This window comes from Mirounga angustirostris, unplaced genomic scaffold, assembly GCF_029215605.1.
Source record: "Mirounga angustirostris isolate CCGP_5_RB_7025 unplaced genomic scaffold, mMirAng1.0.hap1 SCAF_3, whole genome shotgun sequence".
NCBI lineage: Eukaryota > Metazoa > Chordata > Mammalia > Carnivora > Phocidae > Mirounga > Mirounga angustirostris.
This window is the reverse complement of record NW_026991711.1, coordinates 60,294,272-60,312,479: the sequence shown is the minus strand read 5'-3', so window position 1 is coordinate 60,312,479 and position 18,208 is coordinate 60,294,272. Positions and strand designations below refer to the sequence as shown.

The window sequence follows — 18,208 nt, the reverse complement described above, 5'->3', positions numbered from 1 at the left end:
ACTCATCATCAGGGAAATGCAAATCAAAACCACAATTAGAGATCACCTCATACCTGTCAGAATGGCTATTTTCAAAAAGACAAGAAATAACAAGTGTTAATGAGGATGTGGAGAAAGGGAAACCCTTGTGCACTCTTGGTGGGAATGCAAACTGGTGCAGCCACCACAGAAAACAGGATGAAGATTCCTCAAATAATTAAAAATAGAACTACCCTATGATCTAGCAATTCCACTTCTGGGTGTTCATCTGAAGAAAGCAAAAACACTAATTCCAAAAGATATATTCATGGCTATATTTATAGCAACAGTTTTTACAGTAGCCAAGATATGGAAGCAGCCCACGTGTTCATCAATAGATGAATGGATATAGATGTGATGTGTACGTACACACACACACACACATTGAAATATTACCCAGCCATAGATAAATAATGCAGTCTTGCCATTTGCAACAACACGGATGGACATAGAGGGTATTATGGTAAATAAGTCAAACAAAGAAAGACAAGTACTGTATGATTTCACTTAGATGTGGAATCTAATAAAACAAAACAGAAATGGACTCATAGATGCAGAAAACAATCTGGTGGTTGCCAGAGGGAAGGAAAGTAGGGAATGGATGAAATCGCAGAAGAGGATTCAAAGGCACAAGCTTCCAATTATAAAATAAATAAAACATGGACATGCACAGGGAATATAGTTAATAATATTATAACAACTCTGTATGGTGATAGATTGTAGCTAGATATATCATGGGGATCACTCCATAATACGTATAAATGTTGAATCATTATGTTGTACACCTGAAACTAATATGTCAACTGTATTTCAATAAAACAAAATAAAAAAGGAAATACCTTCAACAAACAAATGGACTCCAGTGGGTTTCTGGTCACTGGTGGGGAGTAAAAAAATCACTTTTCTTTAAAGAGGCAAAAAGTGAGGGGGAGGAGCAAGATGGTGGAGGAGTAGGAGACCTAAATTTCGTCTGGTCCCAGGAATTCAGCTGGATAGGGATCAAACCATTCTGAACACCTACGCACTCAACAGGAAATCGTAGAAAAGAATAGCAGCAACTCTCTGAACAGAAAAGCGACCACTTTCTGGAAGGTAGAATGTGCAGAGAAGGGAATCTGAGGCAATATTCGGGAAGATAGACGGTGGGGAGGGGGCCTCCGTTGGCTGCTACTGGCAAGTGATAGAACCGCGGAGCACAAAATCGAACTTTTAGAAGTCGGCTCCGCCAAGGGACGTCGCTCCAGTGGCTAAGCTGGGGGGTGGAACCCTTGCTGGGACAGTGTGGTCTCAGGACCGTTGGGGCACAGAAAGACCGGGGGTGCCTGAGTGCGGCAGAGCTCCAGGTATCAGAGCGGGGAAGCTAGCTGCAGAGACGGAGCCGAGGAGCGGGCTCTCTGCTCGGGGTTGCCATAAACCGTGATCCAGGGCACAGTTGGGCCACTGCTCCTCCAGCAGGGACCCAACAAGCAGCAGATCCGGGGAGACTCCCCTTCCTCCTCCTGGGAGGAGCGGCGTGGGAGTGCACCGCAGGGATCTGTTGGGTTTGGAGATTCCACACGGGGTCGGGTACCAGACATAGAAATGCTCAGTCACAGGCCAGGTGAGCATGGAGTGCGGCTGGAGAACAGGGAGACGGGAGTGATTGACTGCTTTTCTCTGGGGGTGCACTGAGGAGCTGGGCCCCGCGTTCTCTGCTTCTCCGGGATGGAGATAGGGAGGCCGCCATTTTCACTCTCGGCCTCCAAAGCTGTAGGGAAAGCTTGCAGGGAACAAAAGCTCCCGAGAGCAAACCCGAACAGATTACTTAGCCCAGACGGCAAGGGTGGGGCAATTCTGCCTCCCGCAAAGACATTTGGGGGCACCTGGGTGGCTCAGTTGGTTAAGCGACTACCTTCGGCTCAGGTCATGATGCTGGAGTCCCAGGATCGAGTCCCAAATCAGGATCCCTGCTCGAAGGGGAGTCTGCTTCTCCCTCTGACCCTCCCCCTCTTGCACTCTCTCATTCTCTCTCTCTCTCTTAAATAAATCTTAAAAAAAAAAAAAAAAAAAAGACATTTGGGAACCACGGCAACAGGCCCCTCCCCCAGAAGATCAGCAAGAACAGCCAGCCAAGACCAAGTTTACTGATCAGTGAGAACAGCAGAACTCTAGCACTAGGGGAATACTGCACATAGAATCCATGGCTTTTTTACCATGATTCTTTAGTCTTTCAAAGTTAATTTTTTTAATTTTCCTTTTTTTGAATTTTTCTTTTTCCCTTTTTCAACCAACATCTTATCAATCCCCTTTTTAAAAAATCTTTTTTATTTTTCATTTTTAGAATCATAATCTATCCTTTCATAGTAGTTAACCTCATAAAACACATAACCTCATTTATGGTATATATATATATATAAGTTGTTCTCTCTTTAAAATTTTGGTTTACAGTTTCTTCTAATAGACCAAAATATACCCTAAATCTCTAGTGTATGGCTTTGTTCTAGTCTCCTGCCTGATCACATTCTCTCCCTTTTTTTTTTTAAATCCTCTTTCTTCTTTCAACCAACTTATCAATTCCTTTTATAAAATCTTTTATAATTTTCATCTTTACAGTCATATTCCATCCCTTCATCGTATTTACCCTTATTGTACATATATAAGTTTTTCTTTCTTTAAAATTTTGGGAAGCACTTTCTTCTAACAGACCAAAATATGCCCAAACCTAGTGTGTGGCACTGATCTATGCACCAGCCTGATCATATTTGAACATACTGTTTTTTGTTTGTTTTTGTTTTTTTTTATCTTTTTTCTTTCTTTCCCGTTCTTTTCCCCCGGTTTCAGGTCTCCTCTGATTTGTTTAGTGTATATTTTTCTGGGGTCGTTGTTACCCTGTTAGCATTTTGTTCTCTCATTCTTCTAGTCCCCTCTGGACAAAATGACAAGACGGAAAAAATCACCTCAAAAAAAAAGCACAAGAGACAGTACCGACTGCCAGGGACCTAATCAATACGGACATTAGTAAGATGTCGGAACTGGAGTTCAAAATGACGATTTTAAAGATACTACCTGGGCTTGAAAAAAGCATGGAAGATATCAGAGAAACCCTCTCTGGAGAAATAAAAGAACTAAAATCTAACCAAGTCAAAATAAAAAAGGCTATTAATGAGGTGCAATCCAACATGGAGGCTCTAACTGCTGGGATAAATGAGGCAGAAGAGAGAATCAGTGATATAGAAGACCAAATGATGGAAAATAAAGAAGCTGAGAAAAAGAGAGATAAACAACTACTGGATCACGAGGGCAGAATTCGAGAGGTAAGTGATACCATTAGATGAAACAGCATTAGAATAATTAGGATCCAAGAAGAAGAAGAAAGAGAGAGGGACAGAAGGTATATTGGAGCAAATTATAGCAGACAACTTCCCTAATTTGGGGAAGGAAACAGGCATCAAAATCCAGGAGGCACAGAGAACCCCCCCAGAAAATCAATAAAAATAGATTAACACCCCAACATCTAATAGTAAAACTTACAAGTCTCAGAGACAAAGAGAAAATCCTGAAAGCAGCTCAGGAGAAGAGATCTGTAACCTACAATGGTAGAAACATTAGATTGGCAACAGACCTATCCACAGAGACCTGGCAGACCAGAAAGGACTGGCGTGATATATTCAGAGCACTAAATGAGAAAAATATGCAGCCAAGAATACTATATCCAGCTAGGCTGTCACTGAAAATAGAAGGAGCGATAAAAAGCTTCCAGGACAAACAAAAACTAAAGGAATCTGTAAACACGAAACCAGCCCCACAAGAAATATTGAAAAGGGTCCACTAAGCAAAGAGAGAGCCTAAAAGTAACATAGACCAGAAAGGAACACAGACAATATACAGTAACAGTGACCTTACAGGCAATACAATGGCACTAAATTCATGTCTTTCAATAGTTACCCTGAATGTAAATGGGCTAAATGCCCCAATCAAAAGGCACAGGCTATCAGATTGGATAAAAAAACAAGACCCATCAATATGCTGTCTGCAAGAGACTCATTTTAGATCCAAAGACACCCCCAGATTGAAAGTGAGGGGGTGGAAAACCATTTACCATGCTAATGGACACCAAAAGAAAGCTGGGGTGGAAATCCTTATATCAGACAAATTAGATTTTAAACCAAAGACTATAATAAGAGATGAGGAAGGACACTATGTCATACTTAAAGGGTCTATCCAACAAGAAGATCTAACAACTGTAAATATCTATGCCCCTAACATGGGAGCAGCCAATTATATAAGCCAATTAATAACAAAAGCAAAGAAACACATGGACAACAATACAATAATAGTGGGGGACTTTAACAGCCCCCTTGCTGAAATGGACAGATCATCTAAGCAAAAGATCAACAAGGAAATAAAGACTTTAAATGACACACTGGACCAAATGGACTTCACAGATATATTCAGAACATTCCATCCCAAAGCAACAGAATACACATTCTTCTCTAGTGCCCATGGAACATTCTCCAGAATAGATCACATCCTAGGTCACAAATCAGGTCTCAACCGGTACCAAAAGATTGGGATCATTCCCTGCATATTTTCAGACCACAATGCTTTGAGACTAGAACTCAATCACAAGAGGAAAGTCGGAAAGAACTCAAATACATGGAGGCTAAAGAGCATCCTACTAAAGAATGAATGGGTCAACCCGGAAATTAAAGAAGAATTGAAAAAATTCATGGAAACAAATGAAAATGAAAACACAACTGTTCAAAATCTTTGGGATGCAGTAAAGGCAGTTCTAAGAGGACAGTATATAGCAATACAAGCCTTTCTCAAGAAACAAGAAAGGTTCTCAAGTACACAACCTAACCCTACACCTAAAGGAGCTGGAGAAAGAACAGCAAATAAAGCCTAAATCCAGCAGGAGAAGAGAAATAATAAAGATCAGAGCAGAAATCAATGAAATAGAAACCAAAAGAACAGTAGAACAGATCAATGAAACTAGGAGCTGGTTCTTTGAAAGAATTAACAAGATTGATAAACCCCTGGTCAGACTTACCAAAAAGAAAAGAGAAAGGACCCAAATAAATAAAATCATGAATGAAAGAGATCACAACCAACACCAAAGAAATAGAAACAATTCTAAGAACATATTATGAGCAGCGATATGCCAGCAAATTAGATAATCTGGAAGAAATGGATACATTCCTAGAGATGTATAAACTACCAAAACTGAACCAGGAAGAAACAGAAAAGCTGAACAGACCTATAACCACTAAGGAAATTGAAGCAGTAATCAAAAGTCTCCCAACAAACAAGAGCCCAGGGCCAGATGGCTTCCCAGGGGAATTCAACCAAACATTTAAAGAAGAATTAATACCTATTCTTCTGAAACTGTTCCAAAAAACAGAAACGGAATGAAAACTTCCAAAGTCGTTTTATGAGGCCACCATTACCTTGATCAAAACCAGAAAAAGACCCCATCAAAAAGGAGAATTACAGACCAATATCCTTGATGAACATGGATGCAAAAATTCTCACCAAAATACTAGCCAAGAGGATACAACAGTACATTAAAATGATTATTCACCACAACCAAGTGGGATTTATCCCTGGGCTGCAAGTTTGTTTCAACATCTGCAAATCAATTAATAAATAAAATTAATAAAAGAAAGAACAAGAACCATATGATCCTCTCAATAGATGCAGAAAAAGCATTTGACAAAGTATAGCATCCTTTCTTGATCAAAACTCCTCAGAGTATAGGGATAGAGGGTACATACCTCAATATCATAAAAGCCATCTATGAAAAACCTACAGCGAATATTATTCTCAATGGGGAAAAACTGAGAGCTTTCCCCCTAAGGTCAGGAACATGGCAGGGATGTCCACTATCACCACTGCTATTCAACATAGTACTAGAAGTCCTAGCCATAGCAATCAGACAACAAAAAGAAATCAAAGGCATCCGAATCGGCAAAGAAGAAGTCAAACTCTCACTCTTTGCAGATGATATGATACTTTATGTGGAAAACTCAAAAGACTCCACCCCAAAACTCCTAGAACTCATAGAGGAATTCAGTAAAGTGGCAGGATATAAAATCAATGCACAGAAATCAGTGGCATTCCTATACACCAACAAGACAGAAGAAAGAGAAATTAAGGAGTCGATCCCATTTACAATTGCACCCAAAACCATAAGATATCTAGGAATAAATCTAACCAAAGAGGCAAAGAATCTGTACTCAGAAAACTGTAAAATACTCATGAAAGAAATTGAGGAAGACACAATGAAATGGAAATGGAAATTGGAAATGGAAAAACGTTCCATGCTCATGGATTGGAAGAACAAATATTGTGAAGATGTCAATGTTACCTAGAGAATCTACACATTCAATGCAATCCCTATCAAAATACCATCAACTTTTTTCAAAGCAATGGAAGAAATAATCCTAAAATTTGTATGGAATCAGAAAAGACCCCGAATAGCCAGAGGAATGTTGAAAAAGAAAACCAAAGCTGGTGGCATCACAATTCCGGACTTCAAGCTCTATTACAAAGCTGTAATCATCAAGACAGTACGATACTGGTGCAAAAACAGACACATAGATCAATGGAACAGAATAGAGTGCCCAGAAATGGACCCTCAACTCTATGGTCAACTAATCTTTGACAAATCAGGAAAGAATGTCCAGTGGAAAAAAGACAGTCTCTTCAACAAATGGTGTTGGGAAAATTGGACAGCCACATGCAGAAGAATGAAACTGGACCATTTCCTTACACCACACACAAAAATAGACTCAAAATGGTTGAAAGACCTCAATGTGAGACAGGAGTCCATCAAAATCCTAATGGAGAACAAAGGCAGCAACCTCTTCGACCTCAGCCGCAGCAACTTCTTCCTAGAAACATCGCCAAAGGCAAGGGAAGCAAAGGCAAAAATGAACTATTGGGTCTCATCAAGATAAAAAGCTTTTGCACATCAAAAGAAATAGTCAACAAAACCAAAAGACAACCGACAGAATGGGAGAAGATATTTGCAAATGATATATCAGATAAAGGGCTAGTATCCAAAATCTATTAAGAACTTATTAAACTCAACACCCAAGGAACAAATGATCCAATCAAGAAATGGGCAGAAGACATGAACAGACGTTTTTTCAAAGAAGACATCCAAATGGCCAATAGACACACTAAAAAGTGCTCAACATCGCTCAGCATCAGGGAAATCCAAATCAAAACCTCAATGAGATACCACCTCACACCAGTCAGAATGGCTAAAATTAACAAGTCAGGAAATGACAGATGTTGGTGGGGATGCGGAAAAAGGGCAACCCTCCTACACTGTTGGTGGGAATGTAAGCTGGTGCAGCCATTCTGGAAAACAGTATGGAGGTTCCTCAAAAAGTTGAAAATAGAGCTACCCTACGACCCAGCAATTACACTACTGGGTATTTACCCCAAGGATACAAATGTAGGGATCCAAAGGGGTACGTGTGCCCCGATGTTTATAGCAGCAATGTCCACAATAGCAAAACTATGGAAAGATCCAAGATGTCCATCAACAGATGAATGGATAAAGAAGATGTGGTATATATATACAATGGAATATTATGCAGCCATCAAAAGGAATAAAATCTTGCCATTTGCAACAACTTGGATGGAACTGGAGGGTATTATGCTGAGCGAAATAAGTCAATCAGAGAAAGACATGTGTCATATGATCTCACTGATATGAGGAATTCTTAATTTCAGGAAACAAACTGAGGGTTGCTGGAGTGGTGGGGGGGTGGGAGGGATGGGGTGGCTGGGTGATTGACACTGGGGAGGGTATGTGCTATGGTGAGCACTGTGTATTGTGTAAGACTGTTGAATCACAGACCTGTACCTCTGAAACAAATAATACATTATATGTTAAAAAAAAAAAAAAGAAGATAGCAGGAAGGGAAAAATGAAGGGGGGAAATTGGATGGGGAGACGAACCATGAGAGACTATGGACTCTGAGAAACAAACTTAGGGTTCTAGGGGGGAGGGGGGGAGGATGGGTTAGCCTGGTGATGGGTATTAAAGAGGGCACATACTGAATGGCGCACTGGGTGTTATACGCAAACAATGAATCATGGAACACCACATCAAAAACTAATCATGTAATGTATGGTGATTAACATAACAATAAAATTTAAAAAAAAATAAAGAGGCAAAAAGTACAATAGCAATTCCATTCAGATGAATACAAAACAAAACAAAAACAGTTTTAGGAAGCTCTGTTCACCTTCTAGACACTTCCTGTAACTTGACTTTTTTCCCCTTTTTTAAAAAAATTGATATATAGCTGACATGTAATGTTATATTAATTTCAGTTGTACGACATAATGAATGATTCAATACATGTATACTGGGAAATGATCACCACCAACTTGTAACTTGTGCTCTTGATGTTCTATCCCAAGCCTGCTCTTAAGTATAATTATAATACACTTTAAAAGGTGAACGTGCCCCGGGCAGCGGTAATCAAATGTGAAGCAACAACTGGGTAGTCCCACCTGAGAATATACTGTGCCTGGTGAAGGTGCAGAGAGAGTGACCGGCAGCAGCACTGGGAGCTGGCCAGAAATGCAGGATCCAGGCCCCGCCCTGCACCTCCTGGACCAGCATCTCTGCAGGCGGGCCCCAGAAATCTGCGATTTTCATGCCTGCTGAAGTTTGAGAAGCACTGGCAGAGGGAATGTCTAGGCCCCTACCGGGTCCCTCAGAAAAGGACAGGGGACAGCACAACCAACATGCACTCATGAGTGAGATGTGTCTAGGATCATTGCCAGCCCCTGACCCAACTCCCACCCCCCCATCTGTTGCTGGTAATAACTGGGAGTGGCAGTTACCAGATCTAAATCTCAGGTGTGCATCTGCAGCGTCAGGATACATATGGTCCCCTTTGGTAGAGATGCCAAGAGGGTAAAGTAAGGTACTGGAGTGCAGTTAGCCCCAGTAGCACCTTCTAAGCGAGCAATTAATATTTATGATCACATCATGATTACTTCTTGGCTAAATTCTTCCCTGTCAGCTCATACCCAGGCAAAAAGCTGACCAACTGGAGATGGTCTGCCCATTTCTGGGAGCTAGGAGCAGAGGCACCATACTACTGCTGTGTGTGTCTTTGGCTTTCCCAGAGACGTTGGCTGGCCCCTCCCTTCCTCTTCCAGGCTCCCCTCAGAGAAGGCCGCTCCCATGGCCTGATGGAGGGGCAGCGGGGCTCCTGTCAGCATGACTGCTGTTCTCTGTATGGAAGAGAAACGGGCCCTGGCATGAGGGGCAGGGAGAGGCCAGGGGAGGCCATCCACACTTCCTCTTTGCCCTCTGCCCAGTGTTCCATGGCTCAAGTCCCACTGGAGTAGGCCGGCATATACCACGGCCCAGCGAGTGCTCCCCTCTGCGCCTCCCGGCCCAATCTCCTCCTCTGGGTCCTGTTCACTCTGCATCCCTCCTTGTCCTCCGTCTCCTCCTAGCAGCCGTGCCCAGGCTTTCTGCTGTTCAGTCTGCCTCCACTGGGCAGGCCCGAAACCATCCCAAGTCTCCCCCTTCTCCCCCCTTCCGTCTTTCCTTCTTTTATGCATTCGAACACCAAGTGTTGGATCTATGCCAGACACTATTCGGGGCATGAGGGATACACCAGTGGGCAAATCAGATAGAGTTTCTGCCCTCAAGGTGCTTACGTTGAGTCAACATAGAGCATTCTAAAAGGAGGAAGAGCAAGCAGGGCCGGGAGCAGGGCTGCTGGTGCGTCTGCGCTTGAGAGCACAGGGGACAGGGTGGCCGGGCAGGCTTGCTCGTGAGGGCACATGGAGTGGAGACCCGAGGGGCCTGCGGGGGCAGCCACGTGGCCACTGGGGTCGGGGTGGGGAAGGGCGGTGGTGGCCCAGGCAGAGGGGACAGAGAAGCCCAGGGCATTCTGAAGGGTGGACAGCGAGGCAGGGGGCTGGGCAGAGTGAGGCGGGAGAGGCGAGAACAGCGCAGCACTGGGCCTGCTGGCCACCCGGGGAAGCAGCTCATATTGCACGTGGGACGGGACGGGCAGCCCCCCAGGCTCTGGGCTGAGGAGGTGCAGGTCTCACTTATGCTTTGAAGGGCCCTCCAGCTGTGCAGTGGAGAATGGGCTGCAGAAATAAAGAGCCGCTCAGGGGCTCCTGGGGCAACGCCAGTGGCCAGTGGCGGAGGCGGCGGTGGCGAGAAGCGTGCAGATTCTGTGTGCATTCTGCAAGTGGAATAAACACAGGAAAACCTCAAAATGACTCTGGCATTTTTGTCCTAAGCATCCGAAGAATGGTCTTTCTTTTTTTTTTCTTTTTTTTTATGATTTTATCTATTTATTTGAGAGAGAGCAAGAGTGAGAGAGAGAGACAGCACAAGTGTGGTGAAGGGGAGAGGGAGAAGCAGGCTTCCCGCTGAACAGGGAGCCCAATGTGGGGCTCGATCCCGGGACCCTGGGATCATGACCTGAGCCGAAGGCAGACGCTTAACCAACTGAGCTACCCAGGCGCCCCTAGTTTGCCTTTTCTTGTGTTGGTTTCTCCCCAGATGCCCCCCTGCCCTCTGATGACAGCGCAGAACCCTGACCGCTGCCCCAGGGTCCAGCAGCTCTGCCTGGGCCTTTGTGCCTGTTGCTGTCCTGGGGCTCCCCTGGATATCCCAGACCCATGGCCACCCTCAGCTCAGCTCAGGCATCTGTTCTGCTAAGAAGCCTCTCGTGACCCTGTGGCCCCTGGCCAGCATCAACCAACCCACCCTTTGTGTAACGACAGCTACCGTTCCCTGGTTCATGGGTGCTGGGTGGCACCTCAAAGGCATTCTTTCTATGTGTCTGAGTAACTCTGCAAGGCAAGAATTAGCATCCTAACTGTTCAGATTAGAAAACAGTCTCAGCAATGTAATGTCACATGCCTGGTGACACTCAGCTAGTAAGTAAGAGAGTTAGGGTCCAACCCCAATACATCTGACTGCAAAGCCTGTGCCACGCACTGCCCTGTAGGAGTACTTTAAATCACAGCACCTGGAACATTCTGCTGGATTTTTTGGTTTGCATGACTGCTGCCTCCACTGGATGGTGAGCTGCTGAAGGGAGTAGGGAGGGACAGTGTTGGTACAGAGGGGTTGTCCAGTAAATGTTGGCCAAAGTTTCTTCCTTCAACATGGGATCACAACCCAGACATAAGAGGTTATAGGGTGGTTATGCACCCATTTGAGATTCAAAGAGGGCTCTAGGCCCTCTTCCCTAACCTCAAATTCATTCATTCATTCATTTGACAATCTAGTAGTAGAGACAGATAATATACAAGAAAACAGATACATGTACAAAATAATTTTGGATAGTAGTAAGTGAAAAAAAAAAAAGATAATACAATAGGGAGTGCCGGGTCAGAGAAAGGGAGCTACTTTAAGTGGGGCAGACAGAGAAGGCGTCTGTGAAACCTGAATGATGAGAAGGAACTTGCCATGTGACGATCTTGGAGGAGATCATTCCAGGTGGACAGAACAGTAGGTGCAAAGGTCCTGAGGCAGGAGTGAGCTTGCTACATCTGAGGAACAGAAAGTAGGCCAATGTGGAAGGCATAAGGAGCAAGACGGGAGGGAAGTGGGAGATAAAGGTTGAGAGGTTAAGTAGTGGCCAGCTAATATAAAGCCTTAGGCCTTGGTGAAGATCTGGAAGGAACTGCAAGAGCCACGAGAAGCCTCTGGAGAGTCTTAATCTTGAAAGAGATCTGATGCACATAAACACATGCACACAAACTGTGCTTGGGGTCCAAGGACGGCAGGTTCAAAATTTCTGCTGTAGAGTCTAGTTCTGGAGTGCATGGGGTGAATCATAATAAAACAAGCCTCACTTCAACGTTTGCTCTGTTCTTTCCAACCTCATAGAGTAGAAGAATGATGTGCCATAGCCTCACAAAGAGCAAGCCTTTCTCTGCTTTCTTAAAAAATGAGTCTCACCCTGTGCATTGTTGGCAGAAGGAGAAAACGGTACAGTCGCTACGGAAAACAGTATGGTAGTTCCTCCCCACAAAAAATCAAACACAAAATTACCATCGGACCTGGCAATTGCACTTCTGGGTACATGCCTGAAAGAAATAAAAGCAGGAACTCCAACAGATATTTGTACACCCATATTCATAGCAGCATTATTCACAATAGCCCAAAGGGGGACGCAACTCCAGTGTCCATCAACAGATGAGTGGATAAACCTAATGCGGTATATTCTTAAATGGAATATTAGATTTAGGAAGGAAGGAAATCCTGACCTGTGCTAACACATGGATGAACCTTGAGGACATTATGCTGAGTGAAATAAGACAGTTATGGAAAGACAAATACTGTATGATTCCACTTATGTGAGCTACCTAGAGCAGTCAAATTCATTTGAGACAAAAAGCGGAGTGCTGGTTGCCAGGGGCTGGGGGTGGGAGAAGTGGGGGTTGTTTAACGGGTAGAGTTTCAGTTTTGCAAGATGGAAAGAGTGCTGGAGCTTGGAGATGGTGGTGGTGATGTTTGCCCAAGAGTGTGAATGTACTTAACTGAACTGCACACTTAAAGATGGTTAGGATGGTTAAGTTTTATTGTTATGTGTATTTTACCCCAGTGGAACATTTTTACGAAGTCTCTGGAGCCCACTCAGTCCCTCAATTGCATCCCCATCAGCATCTGTCTCCCTGCCCTCAACAGCGTTGGTGTTCCGGGTATCCCGAGATGGACTGTCTAGTCAAGCCCCTCGCGCTATGTGAAGAAGACAAACTAGTTGGTGTGGATGAGACCTTAAAATCTCTCCAGCGAAGAAAGTCCCAGATGTTGAGCCTGGCAACCCTTAACAATTCTGTGTCAGATTTCTTGCCTTTTAAATCTTACTTAAATCTGTTTGTTTTAAACTAATTTCCTCTTTTGCCTTATGCAGACACAAAGAACAGCTGGTGACCATCCTCTATGGAAAGAGACGTCCAAAGACTTAGACGCCATTGTTAAATTACCTTGTTTCTCTGACGATGCAGAGCCACCCGCTTTCAACATCTCCCAGCCTACAGCTGCAGTCACATTCTCGTTGTGGGACTGAGCTTTGGGCCCTCAGCTGTGCTTTTGTCTGTGTGTCTGGGGGGACCCCGAATCATTTCTTAAGGAAAGCTTTGGCCCGGCCCACGGCATTCCCGTGGCAGGCCTCCAAAGGAGGCAGGTAGCCTTCCACTGAGGCCTGGGCCCTTATCAGGTTCCTGGGAACTCTCTAAGATGATGTCAGCACACGACTCCGATTGGCTGAGGTGCAGGACCTGTGACTCGCTTGACCAGCTCCAGGGCACAGGTGGATTACAGGCACTTGGCAGGGAACAAGAAAGCCGAGCTCACCGTTCCTCACTAGGTACCAAAAGCCTGCCTAAGAGAAAGCAGATCTGGGGAGATTCTCTGAGGATGTATCCCTCCCTCTGGGATGAAGCCCAGTCCTTGGGAGCGGTGGGGACCGCTTTGTTTTGCCCACCCTTCCTCTGTGCAGTGGTTTTGCTGCACCACGCTTGGCCAGGCAGCCCGGCCCACTCAGCAGGCACCATATAAGAAAGAGGCTGAGAGGCCTTGGTGCAGTTATTCTAGAGGGACTGTTGAAGGTGGGCTGTTGACTCCACTGTGGACACGGGAAAGTGGGGGCACTGCTCCCAGGACTCAGAACCAGGAGTACTTGTGCATCTTAAACATGGTGTATTTTTACCTCATGGACCCTAAATCCTATCGCTGATGATTTTACACTTTGTTTCTGCTGCTAGAGAACTTCAAGTCAAATATGGGGACTATTGCTGGGAAGAATGTTGTCCAACAGAACTTTCTGTAATGGAAATTTTCTATATCTGTGCTACCCATTATGGTAGCCACTAGCCACATGTGGTTTAGTAGGACAGAGAAAATGTCTTAGAAATGGATTTAGTAAGACAGGGCAACTGAATTTTCCATTTTAATTAATTCAAATTTTAAATTTAAATGGCCACACGTGGCTAGTGGCTACCAATTAGCTCTAGACACCATATAGGAAATGCATGTGTTTTGGATGTCACTTTTGGTTCATCCGACTTTCCTATCAATATATTCCATCTACTTCAAGTCCCTTTGCTGTCTAATTATTTTTATTAAACTTTTTGTCAGCTATTTTCAATCTTTTTAAAATGTGAGATCTACTTATAAGTACAAAAAAAAGATAACATACACACATTCCCAATTTCTTTGACTAGGTACTTCTTCCCCCTTTTGTGCAAAATAGAGTAATTAATATGTTCGTTTAAGTGAAGGGTGTCATTTACAGGAAGGGCGTCCCCAACAGAAGTTGGGGAGAGGCCTTCTCTTCTGTTTCTTTAGCTGGGTGCTTACACAAATGTTCAATTTGTATAAATTCATTGAGCTGTGTATTTATGATGTATGCACTTTTCCATATATTATTTATACTATTCTTCAATAAAAAGTAAAGGGAAACATATAAAGAGAACCTGTTGGGTCCAAGGCACAATGTTAGTTTAGCTCTACGGGATATGGAAAGATTCACAGAACATGGACCATGACTCCAAAAAGCTGCACTTTAGCATCATCGAGCATTAATGCAAATTTCTGGGATGCATTTTTCCAGAGGGATCTTGGGCAACTTCTGATGCTAGCAACTCCCCACCCTCCTCTTCCTTGCTTTCCTCCCCGGATCAGACAGTGCCAAGAAAGAGTTTTAGGAGGAGGAAGTCTTTCTTTCCATCTTAACAGATCTTAGTCAAAAACATTCCAAATTCTTATAAAAGGCTGAGTAGCCCCCAGAAAAAACCTTTAATCTTTATTGTCTTCCAGAGGAATTAAATCAGAGGAGGAGGTGGCTGGAATATGGAATGTTCATGGGGCAGGATGAGGAAATAAAATTCAATCTATATTTTAAGCAAGCAACTAAAAACTACCAACCAAGATGTGTTCCAGTGTATAACTCTGCTCAACTGAACAAAAACATTTATATTAAAAATTATAATTGAAAATATAACTCGGGAAACATACACTGCTAAGGACGATGTGGTTAAAAGGCATTCTCTCAATGGGGTCCCTCTCCATGACTTAAATATCTTAATTTTTTTTTAAAAGATTTTATTTATTTATTCATGAGAGACAGAGAGAGAGACAGAGGCAGAGCGAGAAGCAGGCTCCCTGCGGAGCAGGGAGCCTGATGCGGGACTCGATCCAAGGACCCTGGGATCATGACCTGAGCCGAAGGCAGACGCTTAACCGACTGAGCCACCCAGGCGTCCCTTAAATATCTTAATTTTGCTAAAGACTGAGACATAAGTTTTTATACTTAAAAGTAAGTTAAAGAGCCAGGCAGGTGCATATTTCATGCTAGAGCAGAAGGTTGCTCTCTGCAGTGATTCAGTCCCAGTAACCTGTATAAATGGCCATCATCAAGAATTACGGGGGGGCTATTAGTCATTTCTGTCTACATTAATTTACCTCCTCGACATATTACTATATTGAACAAAGGCCTGCATTCTTGAGACCCAAGATACAAATCTTTTTTCTTACTCTTTTCACACTTTAATGCTCGAACTTCAAAAGCCTCCACCTGTACAGATTTTATAACCATTTAAATGTGTGAATCTTCTTTGAAATATTCTTTCACTGGTTCCTTTGAGCACAGCCCAGGCCAAGCTTTTATACTTTGTTCTTTCACTTACATTATTACAGGCATCGAGCGAAAAAGTATTCTAATTACTGCCAAAAAAGAAGAAGTGCCTTCAAAACAATCACATTCATTTTGGTCTTTTAGTATAAACAAAATCCTTCCATTTACTTTTACTTATTCAACTGCATTATATTTTGCGTACGGCATTGGGAGTCTTCAAACACAGAAGAATTTTGTTATCACATTTCAAAACAGACTATAGAGCAAATGCAAGCTAGCATTCAGTTCACTGAATAAACTGATATTTAGTTTCTTATCCTTATAGCTCAAAGGAAAATCAGAAAATTATCTGTGTCCTATAAACAGTAAATGTCTCAGAGGAGATCTTTCTGACTTGAGCAAAGTGGCCCGGCTGTAGTTTTAACCAGTTTTTTGACATGTGCCAAGTTCTCACTTCATTTTGTGATGTGTGGATTACAGTTCTGATGTTTGATGCCAAAATCAAGAAAAATTACGAAGCTGTGGTTTGAGTGATTTGAGTAACTACCTGTGATTTCAGTAACAACGATCAGCACCTTTCAAGATAATGGCCCTTAATGCACTATCAACCTTCTCCTTCCAGGTAGCCAAATGGGAAAACGGAGATGCCCAAGCCAGATGTTTAAAAAAAACAAAAAAAACAAAAAACCCGAAGTCCTATATGCTTGGAACTGTTTTACATGCTAATTCCAGAAAGCCTGGGTTTAGAAAGCATTTATTAGGTCGGGCCAGGTGTGGGACATTCTTAAGTCTATGTGCTGAATTTTGAATTCTCGAATATGGTAATTAATGATCCTGAAAGAGTGTGAGGCAACCACTGGAAGGATGGGAGGAGAAAGGGGTCCAGGAACTGAGTGAAGGATTAACCACAGAGTAACAGGGCAGTCTACTACATCCATTCCCTTAAAATGTGCTCATTCACCTCTTCCCAAGCTTACTGAAACCAAAAACTCCAAAGGCATCGCTTACTTCTTAGAATATTTATGAGAAAGTAATTTTTTAAGTGATCACTGGATTTTAACAACCTACTTACTGCCTAGCAGTAGAAGGGTGGACGGGTGGATGGTGGGGAGGCACGAGAGGGAAGAAGGAGACATCTATCTTCTCTCAATATATTCTACAGTTTTCTAAGAGCTGGGTTTTCCTGAAGGTCCTTTGTGGAAGTGAAGAATACACTGGTAAAAACTCCCTAAGTGTGAGGGAGTAGATTCAGGAATCTTAAATAACAAGGTCCCTGGGTTACAAGCTCATCTGCAGTCCCCGGGGGGGCACAAGCATTCATGGCGGCTCAAACAGCAGGTGAAGAGGCGCGCAGAGGACCTGGCAGTTGCTTGCTGAGGCATACAGCCAAGGCAGCAAAGTGAAAACAACCAACGCAAAGAGCCCTTGATGCCTCTTCTGTTTAGGCAGCGTTGGGACACCTTGACTTTGTCTAAGAGCCAGACAGGGGGCAACGGATCCCTCCTTTTTCTTAACTCATTGCTCTTTACCAGGTACTGGGGTAACTGGGGTTTCTGGCACAGCCAACCCGCTTGTTTCTCTGTTCCCCAACCCCCAAGAGACAGGGAGGTAGACACAGACAGACAGACAGACTTCCCCCAGGTACCTGCAGGAGGATCTTGTTCCCATCGAGGTCCTCCGTCTGCCATCGGCCCTCACTGATGGGGCTGCAGGGGTTGGGCAAGAGAGGCACGAGCTCACCGATGTCCTTGACCCGGAACTCCAGCACCGAGGAATCGGTGGGGACGGGGTTCTGGTCACAGGGCAGCCTTTTCAGGGAGAACTGGATGTCCACATCCAGACTGGAGAAGATGGGGAAGATGCAGAAGTCCGTCTTCCTCTGGCTGGGGCTGCGCCGGAGGATCAGCTCGTAGAACTTGAGGATGTCGGCGTAGTTGTCGTGGCGACAGTAGATGGTGAAGCGCACGATTTCCTTGCCGTAGTGCACGGGCCGGATGGCCCACAGCGGGGTCCCGGGGGCCAGCGTGAAGAAGTCCTGGCTGCAGGGCAGGTAGGGCAGGAACCTGCCAGGCACGCGCTCCGTGTGGTGGTGGCGCCAGGGCGGCCGCTGCAGCGTGCGGTGCAGTTGCAGGATCTGCTCCTCACCGTACTCCTCCTGAAGGAAAAGAACCACGGCCAGCGCCGGCTGCGCCACCTTCCAGGGCTTCCGCCGCCGCCGGGATGCCCGCCTTTCCGAGACCCGGAACAGCTGCAGGTCTGGGTGGATCCAAGCCAAGACCTTGTCGATGGCCTCCTGCAGGGGTTGGGATTCCCCCGGGTCTGCAATGATGTGGATGCTAACCAGGAAAGGGTCCTGCGCCTCCTCCACCGAAAGCTCACCTGGGGGCACAACAAGAAAAACAAACAAATGGTGACTGTCATTAAAAATGTCCTGTGATGACAAGCAAGGCGGTGACAGGAAGAGAAGCTAAGGGCTAACTGAACTGACTCCGCGATCATTAGGATTTTCGGATCCCAAGTTTGCCCACAAAAACGCTGGCAGCCCAAACACGAGA

The 18,208-nt window shown here is 44.3% G+C and overlaps 1 protein-coding gene across 2 annotated transcripts in view; it reads right to left on the bottom strand.

The window, feature by feature from the left end:
- Positions 1–18,208, bottom strand: part of FAM124A (family with sequence similarity 124 member A) — a 116,843-nt gene that overhangs the window by 71,679 nt on the left and 26,956 nt on the right. For both annotated transcript variants that reach the window (XM_064586137.1, XM_045869386.3), the window contains one exon: positions 17,299–18,032. In XM_064586137.1, coding sequence (XP_064442207.1) covers positions 17,299–18,032 — 734 coding nt within the window. The remainder of the gene's footprint in view (positions 1–17,298; positions 18,033–18,208) is intronic.